Raw genomic sequence first — 18,461 nt, 5'->3', positions numbered from 1 at the left:
GGGAGGCAGAGGCAGGTGGATCTCTGTGAGTTCAAGGCCAGCCTGGTCTACAAAGCTAGTCCAGACAGGCTCCAAAGCTACAGAGAAACCCTGTCTCGAAAAACCAAAGGGGTTGGGGATTTAGCTCAGTGGTAGAGTGCTTGCCTAGCAAGCACAAGGCTCTGGGTTCTATCCTCAGCTCCAAAAAATAAATAAAATAAATAAAATAAAATAAAAATAAACTTGTAAGATGAATTCTATTCTATTATAAACATTTATATCAAACACACATACATATATCAGCATATTTATTTGTAAATATCTTATCAATGTAAACATTTACATTCTCATCCCATTTAACTCCCAGACAATAGTAACCAAATACAAAGCAAGGAACTTTAACATGGAAAAATTTCAAATCCTTATATATTACACTACATGTATAAAGGATTGTTGTCATTAAAACATTAATAATTCTTAGAGCATTACCTTGTCATATCGGTTGAGTGACAGGCTTATTAAGTCACAGAAAAGATTTTCACAATGTTCTTCAAATAGGCTGACATTGGTTAAATTGTCACCTGCCTGACTGATAAACTGACGACCATAAACAACTTGTTCTGCAAAGTAAAATAAATTCTGCTGTAAAACTTCAAATTTTATTAATTCTCACAAGAAAACGATTTTACCTCTTAAAATTTTTCTAAAGTAAAACACAATTTAAGATTTTTTTGTAAGTCAGTTAACTGTTTATGGGTCCAGCCATTACCTAAGAAATCTTTTCCAATTCTATATTCAGTTTAATTAAGTTCTCTTGTATTAATGAGGTCATCTTTGAAAAGCTTACTGCTCTATCATTTTAAAGTAAAAGTCCTCATCTACACCTCTTAAGAACAAAGCAGCTAAAACATTAGTCTTTCAACAGATGCTAGCATGCTCACCACTTGTAACTGTTTTGTGGCCTAAAACAGAGCAAACCAAGGTAATAACCAAAGAACCAAAACTTGTACCTACATCACAGTGTGTCCACTTGAATATTGTCCTAAACGTATGAAATATACAGTCATTATAAATCTGTGAATACCTTTTGTTTATCTATGTGTCTATGTACATGCCTTTAATGCCAACACTCCAAAGACAGAGAGGCAGGTCAATCTCTTTCAGTAACAGGACAGCAGGACAGCCTGGTCAACATACTAAGGTCTAGGTCAGCAGGGTTAAACAGTTAGTGAAACTCTGTCTCCGACCCCCTCAAAAGACCAAACAAAACACAACAACAAAAAATAAATACACAGCATTCGAAATATAAGATTATTAACCATATATACAAACCCCTAAAAGTTAGAAAATTTGTAAAAGAAAATTAAAATTATGTAAAGATATGGAAGTTAACTTATAACCAGAAAACTCCTGAAGAAAAAGAGACATTCAGTATTGCTTTCCATGTATCAGCAATACATAAGTTCGTTACGGGCAAGAGTCTGAAGAAAAGGCACATAATTTAAACTTAACATCAAAACTTCAATATCCCATTCTATGTCTAAGAAAATATTTTATAGACTGTATGGACAGATTAAAGGTATATGCATATGTGTCTTCTGGGAAACATTTAATTATAATAGTAAAAAAAAAATCCAGAAACTATTGTTAAAACACGGCTAAATACACAGCCTCAGAAAAACTGAACCATATGTGCTTTCCCCAACAGATCTCTAAAAAGGTGCTAAATGGGAGCTGGGGAGGTATCTTAGCGGGTAGAACGCTACTGCATCACTACAAAAGCCATAGTTTGAGTCCCAGCACCTAAGCCAAAGTTGGGTATGGCAGCAAGAGCCTCTAATTCAGTGCTAGGGAAGGAAGGTCCCAAGGGCTTGTTGGTCAGTCAGATGAGCCAAAACGGCAAGTCCATTTTCAGTTAGTAAGAGACCTTGTCTCAGCCAGGCAGTGATTACCCAGCATTTAACCCCAGCACTACAGAGGCAGAGGCAGGTGAATCTCTTCCAGGCCAACCTGCTCTACAAAGTAAATTCCAGGACAGCCAGGGCTGTTACACAGAGAAACTGTCTCGAAAAACCAAAAATGAGAGACCTTGACTCAAAAAATAAGGTAGAAATTTCTGATGTCCACATGCTACAAGTATGAATAGACTACTGACATATGTAAACACATATATGTAAGACACACATACACACACACCCTGCTAAATGAAAAACTATACCATTTGTAGTTATAAACAAAAATGAATACATGTATACCAACAGATCAAAGACTGAAAAATAAGTTGACCAAACTATTTCCACTTATCTAGGGGTGGGTGGGGCATGAACAATGGACACTCTGGGTGAAATGGGGCAAAAACATTTCCTATCTACTTATTAAAAAATGACAGTAAATACTTAGAATATAACTGTTTCTTTTCTTTTGAAGAGGGTCTCTCTTCATAGCTCAGGCTGATCCAGCATTCATCTACAATCCAGGCTGATGTCATGATCCTCTCACCTTAGCCTCCTAAGAGCTGGGTTTATAGACTATATGCCAGCATACTCAGATGGCTAATTTCATTTTTAAATTAAATTAAAGCAATGAAAATTAGAATTTTTAAAAAGAATTATGACAGAAAACCATAAACTTACTCAATTTTTCACCTAGTATGTGAAGTATTTCCAGCACCAGCCAATGAGTATCCAAGTAGAGATGTAATAAATGCCATGATGGTGGGAAGAGCTGTGAATGACATTTTTAGTAGTAAAAATTCATACTTTACTAGGTATTTTGTACTACATCACAAAACTCCTCCATGCACAAAGAGAGAACCAAGTAACTACCAATTAACTATCCAAAGGCTCAGAAAAATTTTTTCATCATTAGAGAATTCTTCCACTGTGGATCCTTGAAAGGATACATTTTACTTGCTGGTTTAATACACACTACTGAAAGAGCTAAATGGACTGGGACAGTACACACCCCTTTCAACCAACCACTGATTCTACTTAGCTACAAGGCTATAAAGGAATCTAAGATACAGTTTTCATTTTAGAAATTAGCTAAGAAATACTCTTTCATGTAGTGAGTTCATAGGAACCATAAAATATATAAATAAATAAAAAGAGAACTTCAGATTATCATGCCAACTATATGTGGTCATCCAGTTGACAAAGGTGAAGAATTTTCTCTGTCAATTCATGATTGAGCACTCAAACTCAATTCTATCAAACTCAAGTCAAAAAATTTTAGCTCTATGCTGGTACTGGTTTCCACTACTCAACACCGAGTATTACTGTAAAACAATATAGTGACATTAACAAGTTCCACTGAAATACACAGAAAAAAATGATTAAGGGTTTTCCCTATCAGATATACAAACACAAAAATACTAGACTACCTGGCGGTGGTGGCGCACACCTTTAATCCCAGCACTCAGGAGGCAGAGGCAGGAGGATCTCTGTGAGTTCAAGGCCAGCCTGGGTCACAGACTGAGTTCTAGGAAAGGTGCAAAGCTACATAGAGAAATCCTGTCTGGGGAAAAAAAAAAAAAAAAAAACTAGGCTAATAACACAGTGGCACACAGAGAGATAACAAGCAGCAGGAACAGGGAAGAGATAAAACATGACATTTCAAATCAATGAGGAAAATGTAATCCATTAAGAGTCATCACATCCACTTACAGAAACTAATACCAGGTTTCCTATCTCCCTACATATTTTTTAATCATTATGTATATGGGTACATTGCCTGCATGTATGTATATGCACCACACACACATCTAGTGACCATGGAGACCAAAACAGTGCAATGAGATCCCCTAGAACTGGAGTTACAGATGCCTATGAGCATCATGTGGTTGCTGGGAATCAAACCTAGAATTCTGGAAGAGCAGCCCATGCTCTTAACATCTGAGGTACACCTTTAGCATCCACCCCCTACATATAGTAAAAGAGATAAATTGTAGTCATAAATGTAAAAATCAAAGTATTTTTTAAAAGCACAAATAATATAACATTAAAAAAATAAACACACACAATTAGATATACAATCTCTAATAAGTAACATCTCTAATGCAAATTACGATAGATGCTCAACTGGAAATAGTAGCTAAAATAATGCTTTTCATATGGAAGACTGATATACTGTATAGAGGAAATATATAAAATCTTAAGCTTTTAAATGAATATTTTAATTCAGAATAGTATTTTGGTAAATATTTTGTATTTTAATATTTAGTCTTCTAGACTTCAGATAAACTATTTTTTCAAGTCACCCAAATCAAAATTTCCACAAAATCTCTTTGTGCACCCTTGTGCACAAAGGCCTCTTTCTGCTGACAGACAAGTTATACGTGGTTTTCTTATGCATTTGATAGATATCCATAAAATACAACCACTCCAATTCACAGAAACCAGAAAAGGAAACTATCCTCCAAAACTACCCATGTACCTTTATCATGACAGAATTTAAAAAGCAATAATTGACTTGCTTTCTAGAAACACATTAACCTATAATTATTTTAGAACTTATTATTACATATTGGATCTGATAAAATTTTTTATTGTTGTTAAAGTTCACCAAAATATAAATTTTGACAAGCATCATGTTATTAAAAATTTATTGATATTAGTAAAGCCAAATTTAACAGAAGGAGTTAAAAGTTCAGAAACTCCCATAAATTACCATAATTTGTCATTTACCTATGCTCTAGTTTTCATATACAGAATTTGTTTTTTACCTATAAGCTAAAATGTGCTATTATACCATTAAAAAAAAAAAAAAAACAAACTTCAGAGTATTTATGACTAGTAGAAAAAAGAGGCATAGTTAAAACAACTAACCACATTCCAACAAAGTCTGAGAGATTGGAATACATAAACGTGGATTTCAAAATGCCAAATTTTCCTTTCAAGTTTTGAGGATTGAACCCAGCACTGTCTGTACATGTGATAAATACTCTACCATTAAGCTGTGATATGATGTAAAAGTGTGTAATTCCATGATGATTTTTCCATAAGATGATTTTTCTTTACAGATAAGGGTATAGTTGGTGGTGTGCTGTGTCAGCATACAGAAATGACCCAGGCTCAATTTCCAGCACTCCATGAACTGGACATGAAGTCTGGGTGTGTAATCCCAACACTTGGAAAAAAGGCAGAAAGATCAAAAGTCCAAGGTCATACTGAGGCCAGCCTCAGATTCCTAAAACAGTTGTCTTTATTAAAAAAAAAAAAAAAAAAAAAAAAAAAAAAAAAACACCACTGAAAAGCCTTTTCTTAAATTTTACTATAACATATAAATGATATGGCATTTGACCAAACCTTTATTGATGAGAATGACAGAAATTTCAAAGAGGTTAAGGAAGTTAATTTTTATTTGAAATTTCTAAGCATTTACACTTCCAAATAGAGAACAGCTATTGTTTCACGGTAGTGTTTTAGGCACTTTAGTCAAACCAATCATTTCATTCTTCCCACAACTCTGGAAGTTAAATAAGTTGCATAAATGGAGAAACTAAGGTGAGACACATTTATATATAGTAAAAAATACATAATTAACAAGACAGGAGATAAGAGTTTCATTTCATGCCATGCTTGTACCAATTCTTATTCTTAAATAATACTCTTTTTCTTAGGGGAGAAAAATATTGGATAATTTAAAAAACAAACTAATCAAACCTTAATCTGGTTTTGATTTACAAATGCTCCTAGAGTAACACTGGGAAGTTCAGCTAGATGTCCAATATACAGAAGTAACCCATGAAGTTCATCAATCAACATCGAAGGAAGCTGAGCTTCCAAGACCTCATAGGGATGGACAGGGAGATTGTGGCTCTCAGCATCTTGTACTTTCAGGAACCTAAAAAGGCATTAGATAGAATAAATATACAAGTCTGTGTGAATATAGCCATAGATATCTGTGCAATAAGAAAAACACTCATCTGTTATCCTACCTGAAGATGAAAACTTTAATGTAATGGAGAAATGTTACACATCGCTGCCTAATACTGTCTGCTTTGGAGTGTAAGGTGGCTATCTTCCCTGAAAAGGAAAGACACAATCAGTGATAGCTTTAACAACTGTCAGTAACCAAATGATTTTACAGGGTTGTCTTAATATCTAACCTATTAAGTCTTACTAAGTTTATAACAAATACACGTTGAAATAACTCATTTTCTCTAGTCTCTCATATCACAACAGAACCCACAATAGGACTTTACATATGCTTTACCTTCCTATAATCTATTTGCAAAATCTGCTTAAAATGCAAATTCTTCAAGATTTCATTTTTTTTTAATTATGTGTCTGTGTATGAGTATGTATAGGTGCCCAGAGAAACCATCAGATGCCCCTAATGCTGGAGTGACAGGTAGTTGTGAGCTGCGTGACATGGGTGAATGGAGACGAAACTCAGTTCATGCTTAAGGGCCCTTTCTCTAGCCCTTTGAATTATTTCTTGGTGCTCTCAAATCAAAGTGCATAAAGGTCACCAACTATATTTATCAAAGCTCCTTATAATGGTTCACAAGGCCCAAATAACCTTTGAATATTTCCCCTAAACTCATCTCCCCCCACCTTTTTCACTCAATGTCTTTAACATTATATACATCGCTGCTATATGCAAAACACTGATAATCATCACTACAGTGCAAGAGACAAAAAAGAAACGAAGGCAGAGAAAACAGGATGAGAAGTAGAGGCAAAAATTTCTCATCCATACTTAACATAAACTTGTTTAAATTCAAATGAGCAAAATGGCTACTACTATAGCAAAACTGCAACTGGAAATAAATGTAAGATTACGCTAAGAGCTACATATTTAAATTGTTCTTTATGTCACTAATAAATACAATCTTTTTGATCCTTTTTATACATACATATATATATTTAGTTTGTCCCTCCAAAACTTACATTGTAATTTAATTCCACTGTGGTGGTATTAGGAGTTGGAGGTAGAGGGGGTATTAGGGCTTGAAGAGCTGACCAGTCACTAAGAAGGATGAATGACATCTCATAATCACAGACACCATTATTTACTAGTGGTCTGCTGCAACAAGACTTCACTACTCGTGTTGTCTCTTCTGCCGGTGCCTATGAGGCCCATGTTGTACCTTTATAATATGTAACTGCCAGACCTAAGTTTCTCAGTCTCTAGCACTATACTTAAATAAACCTCTTTTCTTTATAAATTAAAAATTCTCAGGTACTATCACAGCAACACAAAACAGACAAATTCCTATTTTCACAATTCTCAGCCCATGAAAACAGTATTCTCTAAAAACTGCTAAAACCTCTGTATCTGGGTAAGATAGATTAAAGAGTTCAGATGTTCTCTATCTCCTATCTTAAACTTAAAACCCAAAATAACATAAAGTAAGTTTTCAGGTACTAATATCATGACAATAAATTCTACCCTACTTTATAATCATAACAGCTTCCCATGCAGAGGTAGTTTCTCTGCAGGGAGAAGGGAGAACTAGACAGAGCCCACTTTAAGGAGATTTTAAACAATTAAATATAATAATAATAATAATAATAATAATAATAATAATAATAAAAGAAAGAGTGGTGATTTACAGGTCTCCTTAGTGCTGCTAATATACTCAGTGATGAGAAGAAACATCACCTTAGACTAAAGAACACTGAAAACAACTCTACAGAGTGCACACCAGTTAGGACAGACAGTTCAAGTTCCTAATTAGCAGGAATGAGAAACAAATCACCATACATCAGAAAGGTTTGTCAGGTTTCTCCCTAGGCTACTAGAAACTGCTTATAAACGCCCTCACAAAATTGAAAACAAACCTAAGACCTAATAGAATACAAGTATTAAATAGCAAGCCAGAACAAAAAAAAATAACAAGATGAATGCTGAAAATTCCTAGAAGCAAATATATAAAATCTACATATACCATAATGTAACATTACCAGATATTCAAAGAAACAGAAAAATGTATCACAGAAACACGAAAAAAAAACCAAGCAATAAAAATAGATCAATAAAAAACATGGACAAGTTACCAGTCACCAAGGTCATGAGCAGTGATTATACATATACCTCATATATTTAAGATGGGTCAAATTTTAAACTGAAAGCAAACCTAAGGGACAGAACAAGAACTCCCTGTACCAGGCAGTAAGTACTCTGCATGTCTGGCATGTAACAGTTTCACTAGATGATAATGAAACAATGATAATTTGTATTTACTGCTAACATCCTGTGAAAGCAAGGCAAATCTGACAGTTAACAACAGGGACAATAGCTAGACTATAATGATAGAAAATAAACAATTTTCATTAAATACAAAAATAAGATAGGACTCTGTGGTTATGGTAAAATGACAAGTCAAACCTTTATAATCATGTCTGGACACAGAAAAAAAGCACTATGCAACCAAATACCACAGACACCTTTGTCTTTGTGCTATTAAGCCCAGTTTAATTAGTTTGATCCCTTCCCAACCTTCCTTCCTATGTCTCATCTAATTGCCTTTGCGCCAATCCAGAATAAACCCCTATCACCCTTACATCTTACCCAAATCATCAAGTACAATGCTTTGGTAAATTAATGAACCTATTTGACTAAAAACACGTTCCAGGTGATCTCTTATTTGCTAGGCATTTACTGATACTGATAAACACTTAACATGCATAATGGCATTTAAACTTTACAAGACTCAATCAATGAAATAGGAATTGTCACATAAGAGACACACAATTAGCTGGGCAGTGGTGGCGCACGCCTTTAATCCCAGCACTTGGGAGGCAGAGCCAGGTGGATCTCTGTGAGTTCGAGGCCAGCCTGGTCTACCAAGTGAGTTCCAGGAAAGGCGCAAAGCTACACAGAGAAACCCCGTCTCGAAAAACCAAAAAAAAAAAAAAAAAAATACAGACACACAATTAGCTAAATTTAGAACCTAAGTTGAACACAAAGGCTCCAAATGCTACCCTGCACTAAAACTGTTGCAAGGAAGAACAGCTGGCCTTCCATAAAAACACTGCCTTTCAACTTCCTTCACAACCTACCTGTACACCACTCCACCAAAATCAGCAATCCACTAAATGCCAAAAGGAAATACAAGTAGAAAGTTGGAAAGATGACCTAGGAGGGCTGTAACTTTTTATCTTGTATTTATGTTTTCCACCCCACTCCTTGCCTCCAAAGAAATAATTCTCTCAGGTAAGTTTAAGTTTTTCAAGTCAGATTTACCTTAAATCCTACGTAATTGAAATAGTAAAAATCTAACCTATAACAAAATTTAAATGTCAATACTCTTTCAGAATACTAAATACACTGTTTCTCAACCTTCCTAATGTTGTGACTCTTTAATACAGTTCCTCATGTTGTGATGATGCTACTGTTATGAATTGTAAATATCTGATATTCAGGATATCTGATGTGACCCCCACAGGAGTTGAAAGCTGCTGCACTATACCACAACCCTCTGAAACACTTACTTCACATTTTTATGAAACCCCAATTCCATATCAGAGCCCCATATGGAAGTCAGTGTAATAGAGTGGCATTCATTTTTTGTGATTTAGCACATTAAACTTACCAAAATCACAGCTGACTTGTACTAAGGATTCCAAGTTGAATAGCTGTTGCCTGATTTTAAAAAAAAAAAAATGTGAAAAAGTAGATTTTAGCATAATGTAAAGCACATAGCAATTACATGGATTGGGTTTCTAACACTACTGGGGAGAGTCATTATTTTATAATTCATTTTGTGAATGCTTATTAAATGCTTCCACGACAAGAGTCTTCTTTTTTTTTTGTTTGTTTGTTTGTTTGATTTTGGTTTTTCTTTTAAATTTGGGTTTTGTTTTGGGGGGCAGGTTGCAAGGGCAGAGGGGGGATGGGAGGAGACAGGGAGATAAGTGGGAACAGAGAGCAAGAATCAATAAAAGCTTTAAAAAAAGTTGTCTTAAGACATTGTAAATTTTTAAAGATAAAATACATTTCTGTCTAAACTTACAAAGTATCTATAGAAGATAGATCTCAGGAACTATTTCAAAATCACAGCCTTCAGTAACAATGAGATATTTCTATCTTGAGGAAATTTAAGATACAACAAACATTCTAAGGTTAGGTGTTATGTTAAGTTGTATCAAAGCTATGTATTGGTTCCGAAAATACAAAGAATTACTGCCCTGATTAGTTCATAGTCAACTTGATACAAGTTAGTTATCTGACTAGAAGAACCTCCTTTGAAAAAGTGCCTTTACCAGATTATTTAACTGGAAAGTCTTTAGGGCATTTTCTTGATTAATGATTGATATGATATCGGAGGCCCAGAAAGCAGCTTTTTTTTTTTTTGTGGTCTCCGCTTCATCCTTCATTCAGCCTCCTGCCTTAACTTCTATTAATGATGGACTGCAACCTGTAAGCTAAATAAACCTTTTTCTCCCCAAGTTGCTTCTGGTCACAGTCTTTGCAGTAGAAAAGCAAACTGTAACAGTTACATAAATGAAAAGTGAATATATAAAGCTATATGATGCCTCATTTTAATTCCTGATTGTAACCCCATGTCATCATTCCTACTTGCCTTCAAATTCTGTTGAATAAAAGACCCATTCACTATAATGTTCAGAATTAGAAAATTTGCTTAGCTTGTTTTCTCAAATAACAGGGCTGGAGAGATGGCTCTAGAGTCAAGAGCACTTTTGCTCTCAGAGAGGACCTGCATTTGGTTCCCAGTACCTATGCTGACTCACAGCCATACATAAGCCAACTCCACAGGGGATCCAATGCCCTCTTATGACCTCTGTGGACACCAGCCATGCATGTACACATGCATACAAGCAGGCAAAACACTCATAAACACTGTTTTTGTTTTAACCTAAAAAAAATTAAAGTAAAATAAAACAGAATACTTCAAAGATACACTGATGTTTCTTTATGAGGGCTAGAGATCAAATCCAGGCTACTGTAAATGTTAGGCAAGCATCCTACCATTGAGCTATACTTGCACTGAATAAATATTTATGTGCATGCGTATAATATTCTATACATAACATATATTGTATATGCATTGTTTTTGTGTTTAAGACAAGGTCTTAACTGTAGTCAGTGGCCTGGAACTTACGGCAATCCTCCTGGGTCAGCCTAATGAGTGTTGAAACGCAGACATGAACCCTCACACCTGGCCTATCAGTGTACATACACACACAAATAAGGATTCTGAAAATCAATATAAACAACTCCTTAAAACCATTATGTTGATGATGGTAAGATGAACAAAACAAGAGCTTTCCCGAGGCTTTTAGCATTGGGGAAAACCCAGCAATGTAAAACTAGAAAGCATCTAGACTCGAGTTAAAAACAGACATACATGTACCTGAATAAATGAAAGAGCTCTCGACATGAATTTGCTAATGCGGTTTCCGTAACCCACTGGATGCCAAATAGTTCTACTGTATCCTCTTCAAAATTAGTTGGTAATGGGTCAAGATTTAAAATTAACCTGTAATGAAAATGCTGACTTAATCATTTGAATCCAGACTATACACAGTATATATATGTCGGGAAATGCTTAGGTATCTCACACCTTACATAGTGTAAAACAGGTGAAAAGAACATGACTCGAAAGGGAAAGCATAAAAAGCATAAAAGGATTCTGGGCAATTCCGACAGTGGTCTCAGGTCATAGCATTTTATCTTTGAACAAGACGTTTTTAAATCACCAAATATTCTTAATTATGCCTGAAGAATGACATTGTGAAGTTATGTAATGTTCTTTAAGGTTGTTAAGAAGGTATAATCATAAAAATCAGCAAAAATGATTTCCTTCATTCATAAAATTGCTTCAAAAGACATTACCAAAATAATTCAAGAACAGCAATTTTACTGTAATCAATTACATTTATTCAACCGATGTAAGTCTATGACTCTGTATGCACAGATAGTTGGACTGGAAAGAACCAGAGCAACAAAACCAATTGTGTCCTACTTACAAACTACTGAAAACTTGGGAAATATCAATTCCAAAAGCCTAGGCTACTCAGAAAGCAGTCTAAGTAAATTAAATGTCGGTTTTCAGCTACCCACTCCTAAGAGATTATCAATTACCAAGAAAGTTCTCGGAATACTTAAAACCCAGCCAGGGCACAAACACTGACTGGAACCTTCTAGGTACTATATACCAAACAATGTTTGAACACCAAAGTTTAGACTTCAGTGACAATTAAATCACGCTGGTGGGGATCTTCAATTCGTTTTTTACCTACCGCTTAAGGGCTCCACTGGCAAGGTAGGACTCGCCAGAAAAAAATTTGCCTTCTCTGTTGTCAAAAGCACAAGAAAAGCAAGGGGGTTTGCACCATTCTGCCCCCAGTTCCAGCTCTAAGCTGTCAGTCAGGAACGTCGACACGGCGGAACAGCCATCCATCTTTTACATCCTGCCCTGAAATGACATCGTGGTTCCACACAGTTATCGTTAAGGCTCCGGAGAGAAGCTGGAACAAGCTGAAAGGTAAGGAAACCCAAAATGTCCCCTTAGCACCTGGGAAAAACAAAACCAAAACAGAAAAACTTGAAAAGGCAGAAGGTCCACACACATCGGTGCGTCCTCCTGGACTCCGGCCCCAGACGTGAGCCGCCAGGACTTCCAGCGCCGTCCTCGCTGCTTCCCGGGACCGGTGGGTTCTGAGGCCCTCACGCACCTCAGGCGGGTCTCCTAACGCGGACCGGGGTGGTGCGGCCCGCCTGCCGCCTCCTTCCGCCTCAGCACGGCGTCCAGGGCGGGCGCCCCTGCCGGCAAGACCCCGGGCCCAGCGAGCGCTTCCACCCCGGAGACCCGCAGGCCTGGATCCAGAACGCGGAACCCTGCGGGACCAAACCGGAAGCAGGCGAACTTCCCGCCACGGCATGCCCCGCCTCCGACACCGCCCCCTCGCCAGGTCTTCTCGGGAACCAGTGGCACTGACTGCCCGAGATCTCGCGAGAGCTGGTGGGTCTGGACGGAGAGCGGAGTTCTGACTTTCTCTGCACTGTTACGACTTCGCGAGGTGAGACTTCCGTACACAAAGGTAGTTCTCGATTTAGACGGAAGTGAGGAGGGTGTGAGAACACCTGCAGTCGGCTTCCCACCAGAAGCGGGCTAGGGCCAGCAGGCCCGCACCTGTCTCGGCCCCCCGCCGGGCCACCCTCTACCTGCTCTGGGGCCCACACCCGCTTTCCTGTGGTGGAGGATGCCTTCTCCCCGAAGCCGCGGGACAGGAGAGCGAGCACACGGAGAAGAGAATCCCGGGTTCTGAGACACTGAATAAGTCTGGTTGCTTTCTCCTCAGGCATAACAACTTCTATTCCGTTTGCAATGCATCAGAACAAAGTGACAATTTTGTAAAATAGTCCATTCGTTTTCCTTGTTTACAGTGTTCTTTAAAATGGACTCACTCCCCAGGCTTTTTCAGTGTAACCAAGAGTTAGCTAACACGTTCGAATATTGCCATCTTGAGATGTAAGGAGGAAATAGGTTTGTCCTGTGCCCACTTCATACAGAACCTATCCTAACTCTTGTCTGTCCAAGTACAACTTATTTTCTGACATATTGGATGAAGTGAGAAAAAGACACAATATGATCTTTATTCCCGTTACAGGGTAGGGCTACGGATGTTGTATATATTCAGCTCAGTTGTACTCTGAGACTTGATGCTTTTTTATTGCGTGCTGCGTCATATTGAAGAGGCCTAGCTTAACATTAATACGGCCATGATAGGCTGCAGACTAACAATACTGGGACTAGGCCTCAGCATTAAAATAACCAGGAAAAGCCACAAACTGTAGCCTGCGGAGAACAAATCAGAATTGAGACAAGCGAGTACTAAATGCCCTAGAACATAAAGGATAGCGCACAAAATCTGTATATAAATTGCCAGTTTCCTTGCAACACCAGTACCAATCCTTGTTTGACAAGACTTCAGTGACCGCATTCCTGCCCAATCAGGAGTTCAATCCCCACCCCCACCCCAATCCTTTCCTCCTTAAAAACCCTGCTATAACTGAGCTCAATGCTCTCCCTGATCCAACTGCTGTGTTGGAAACGAACTCGAACTCTTGGTGATGTTTGAGAGGCTCATGACATGGGCATAACAATATGTATAGTGCGTGACTTGTCTACTCTGTATCACGAAGGTCTCTTCCACGATAATCTCAAGAATATGTTGCCTGAGTGTGAGACTATTTAGCAATTAGCACTGCGGTTAGGACTAAATTTAGTTCACATATGACCAGTTTTCTTCCTCCAGTCAAGATCCAAATATACTTTTATCTGTTGTGTTTGTTTAAATATCTGATGTTGATTGATCAACTTAAGTGAATCCAGTAAGGGGAATGGGAAGAACAAAATAATCTTTTCATACATCAATCAAGTCTATTGATGTGTTCAAATCTCCTAACAGACCAAAGGTGTGGACAGGGCTACTGGATCCCAAAGCTAAGCGCCCAGAGCTGATGAGAGGTATTAATCACTCTTAAGCCTTGGGGCTAAGTGTAAACAAGAATTACTAGAGAAAAGTGGGGTCTATACCTATGGGAAACAATACCTAACAATGTCACACACCAATGGCTGTATTCACAGGGACGCATAGCAACTGTTAACTCGCAACCAAGCAGGGGAAAAAGTGAAACAATTAAGTATTCAAATCTCTTTCTATGTTCCGAGTTTCTCTGTCATTGGCCAAAGCTAACTAAAAAACAAGGTAAGGATGTAGCCTATCAAGTATATATTCCTGTGATGGCATCCAGGCCAGAAATGAAAAGGATTAAAGGAGAGTTATGGACAGTGAATCAGACAAAATTTTAATTATTTTTAATATTAATTTTGTCAAGACATAACAATGTTAAGTACTATTATATCTATTTAGTAAATACCAATTTGCATAGATACAAATATAACTATATATTGTTAGTATATATTATAGCAAATAATTCTGTTACTGCAGAAATACTCAAATGACCAATATTGTTGAAGATGAGGTGTTGATATCTTGTCCAAGATGTCCCCAATTTCCTTTTCCTCCTGTTTCAGCCTCTCAAGTAGCTTAGACTACAAGCCATCATCACCATATACACCTTACAATTTTAATTAGAGAATTCAAATGACTCTGCAATTGATGATACAGTAGAAAATTAATATAGCTATAAAAGATTTGAATACTACTACCTCCCAATTTAGCCTAATTGACACATGTGGCTCAACTAACAAAAAAATATACAATCTAAAAAGTATACATGGAAAATTCCTGAAGATAGACTGTATTCAGCAGCATAAACAAATTTCATCTGTTTGAAAAATTGAGGACCATCAATGAAGTACAGAGGTGGAACATTTGCATAGCATGTATAAGTCCCTGCATTTGACCCACAAAACCACAAAAAAAGGTTGAAAACATACGAAGTTTATTGTGTATCCACAAGGAAATTAGGAGCTACTTACAATACAAAAAAGAGGAAGAATTCAATGATGCAAACATCCATTAAAAAAAAAATAGAAGTTCAGTTAAGTAAACTAAAGTTAACAAAAAAAAAGGAAAAGAAAATAAATGAAACAAAATGATTCTTTGACACCATCAACATGTAAATAACAAACCATTTAACTAGACTGATGGAGGAACAAGTAAGAGAGGGCAACAGAGAGAGAAGAAGAAGAAGAAAAAGAGGAAGAGAATCAGGAAGAACATAAATTAGCAGTAAGAATTGAAGAGAACTGGGGTAATGGCTCAGTACAGTGCTTCCTGCATGAAGACCTGAGTTCTGTCCCCAGCACCCACATAAAAAGCCAGGTGCAATTGTATGTTTGTAATCAATGCTAGGGAGGCAGAGGCAGGAGGATCTCTGAGACTCAACTGTTAGTTGGCCTAGCCTACTCTGAGCCCCAGGTCCCAGTGAAAGACCCTGTCTCGAGAGTGAGTAAACACCATCACTTCTGACTAATGGCACCTGAGTTGGCCCCACATACAAATAAATATACAAGAACATAAATTCATGAGTACACACCAAAAAAAAAAAAATTAAAGAATAAGAGTTATCTGTGTAGACATTATAGAAATTCAAAGGATGAATGTATTAAAAAGTATTAACAGTACACAATGAGCAAAGATGAACTGGGGGGGGGGGAACCCACAAACTTCAGGGGGAATACTATCAGAAAAAAAAACAAAAAAACATTTTTAGCCAGGCTGTGATGGCACACGCTTTTTTCCTCCCAGCATTCAGGAGGCAGAGGCAGGTGGATCTCTGTGAGTTTGAGACCACCTTGGTCTATATACAGTGAGTTTCAGGACAGCTCCAAAGCTACACAGAGAAACCCTGTCTCGAAACCACCTCCCCCGGCAGAAAAAAAAAGATGAAGTGTACAAATTCTTGAAAGCCACAAACTATTAATGTTCACAAAACATCTTAAATAAGTATAGTATGAGAAAGGAAATTCATATGAATTAGAGATAAATAAAAAAGAATTACAACTATCTTCATTCTTTGATGACACAATCATATAGAGAGATAGAGAAGCCTAAAGAAATTCCACAGTTACTTAAACTAATAGGATTCTGCAAGATGGTAGGGTTGAATGTTAACATACAAAAATGTTTATTGACATTTAACTACAAATAAGAAATGAACATTTAGGTGATGGCTTTGTCAGCATATATATTAGAAATTGAAATGGCCTCCATGCAAGGATGGCATGCTAATTTGTGAAGTAGTCTATAATTTTATGTGAAAGAGAAAAATGTCAACTAAGGTAAACACATATAACAGCATTTTTTCCACTAATAACTCTAAAAGCCAGCTGACTAAGGAATGATATATTTAAAGCTAGGAAAGTCAATAACTTCCAGATAACATTGCTATATCCAAAAAAGCTATCCTTTAAATTTGATGGAGAAATAAGGACAGTTCCGATCAGCACAAAGATCATGAAAACTAATCCACCAATTCAGGAGATATTTAAAGAATACTAAGCATGTAGGAAGAAGAAAACAGCCTCAATCATGAGACTACAAGATCATGGGATCAATAGGTATGCAAGGGAGACCCTGAAAGGAATCTATCAGCTCCAACAAATAATACCAGCAAATCACAAATTCTAATAGAGGGAAATGTGAAGAGCAAACAATAATCCAACCAATCAGAAAAACAACAAAACTACAAGAATTAGTAACTACTTCTTAGTAATATTAAATGTAAATGGCCTCAACATACAAATAAATAGAAACAGACCAGCTACCTAGATTAATAAACAAGATCCAACAATCTGATATCTTCAAGAAACACCTCACTAGTAAAGATGCCCACAGACTGGAACTCAAAAGATGAAGACAATCTACCAAGCAAATCAAAGCCAAAAATACACTTGCACAACTATTCTGATACCTGATAAAATAAACTTCAAAACTATTCAGAAAACATAAAGTACTATATAATGCTAAAGGGAATAATTCACCAAGAAGATACAACAGTTGTAAATGTTTATGCACAAAACCATTCATAATACTAATAGGCATAAAAGGTCAAATAGGTAAAGATGCAAAATGGGTGATGACTTCGATACCCTAATGCCATCTTCAAGTTATCTAAATGATAAGTTCAACAAAAACAAAGCAAGAATTAAACTATACATTTAGCAAATGGTCTTAACATATAGACAGAGATTATTCTATTCAACAGAAAGAGTGCACATTTTTTAAGAATTCAGTGATACCTTCTCACCAATAGACTACATTCCAGGTTATAAGTCAATACAAAAGAATTTAAATAGTGTCTTTTACCAAATCACAGAGGAATAAAACCAGGTGTCAATAGCAAAAGAAAAAGAAAATGGTGAGTAGGTTGAATTGAATTTAAAAAACAAGCCCAGAATCAAATGAAAATTAAGGCACACCATCCAAAGTACTTGAGATACATGCAGAGAGTTCTAAGAAGGAAGTTTATAGTTATGAGTGTTTACATTAAAAATACCAAGAAAAGCAAGTCAGGGTATATACATCTTAAATCCCAGAACGAGGGAGGCAGAGGAAGTTGGGTTTCTGTGAATTTAAGGTCAGCATGGTCTCCAAAAGTTCCAGAGTAAGTTATGTAATGAAACTTTGTCTCAAAAGAAGAAGATGGAGGAGGAAGAAGGAGGGAGGAGGAAGGAGAAGGAAGGAGGAGAAGAAGAAGAGGAGCATAAAGATCTCAGATAACTTTGTTGATATATTTTAAGATCTTAGAAAACTTAGAAAAAGAAGTTAAGCCAAACCAAGCACCAGGAGGTATAAAGAAATAAAGAAGATCAATGATGAACTTGATGAAACAGATTAAAAGAGCAATACATAGAATCAAAGAGCTGTTTTTTTTTTTTAAATCTAAACAAGATTGACAATCCCTAGCAAAACTCGCCAGAAGAAAGCAAAAATTGAAATTAATAAAATTAAAGATAAACAATATGGTTACTACATGGATTCTAATGAAATCCAGAATAGAATAAGGGAATACCTTGAAAACATATTTTACCA

At 36.6% G+C, this 18,461-nt stretch overlaps 1 protein-coding gene across 5 annotated transcripts in view; it reads right to left on the bottom strand.

The window, feature by feature from the left end:
* The window catches only part of Mms22l (MMS22 like, DNA repair protein), a 117,019-nt gene extending 104,197 nt beyond the window's left edge, over positions 1 to 12,822 (bottom strand). Inside the window, exons 1-8 of one of the 5 annotated variants that reach the window (XM_036180145.1) lie at positions 12,525 to 12,822; positions 12,195 to 12,432; positions 11,306 to 11,431; positions 9,524 to 9,573; positions 5,918 to 6,005; positions 5,643 to 5,823; positions 2,613 to 2,703; positions 469 to 599 (exon numbers count right to left, since the gene is read on the bottom strand). In XM_036180145.1, coding sequence (XP_036036038.1) covers positions 469 to 599; positions 2,613 to 2,703; positions 5,643 to 5,823; positions 5,918 to 6,005; positions 9,524 to 9,573; positions 11,306 to 11,431; positions 12,195 to 12,355 — 828 coding nt within the window. In that variant the 5' untranslated portion in view covers positions 12,356 to 12,432; positions 12,525 to 12,822. Of the gene's footprint in view, positions 1 to 468; positions 600 to 2,612; positions 2,704 to 5,642; positions 5,824 to 5,917; positions 6,006 to 9,523; positions 9,574 to 11,305; positions 11,432 to 12,194; positions 12,433 to 12,469 lie in introns of all 5 variants that reach the window. The other 4 variants (XM_036180147.1, XM_036180146.1, XM_036180148.1 and 1 more) reach the window with 4 other exon arrangements.
* Positions 12,823 to 18,461: the final 5,639 nt, after the last annotated feature.

This window comes from Onychomys torridus, chromosome 2, assembly GCF_903995425.1.
Source record: "Onychomys torridus chromosome 2, mOncTor1.1, whole genome shotgun sequence".
In the NCBI taxonomy this organism is placed as follows: Eukaryota; Metazoa; Chordata; class Mammalia; order Rodentia; family Cricetidae; genus Onychomys; species Onychomys torridus.
This window is presented reverse-complemented; position numbering and strand designations above follow the sequence as displayed.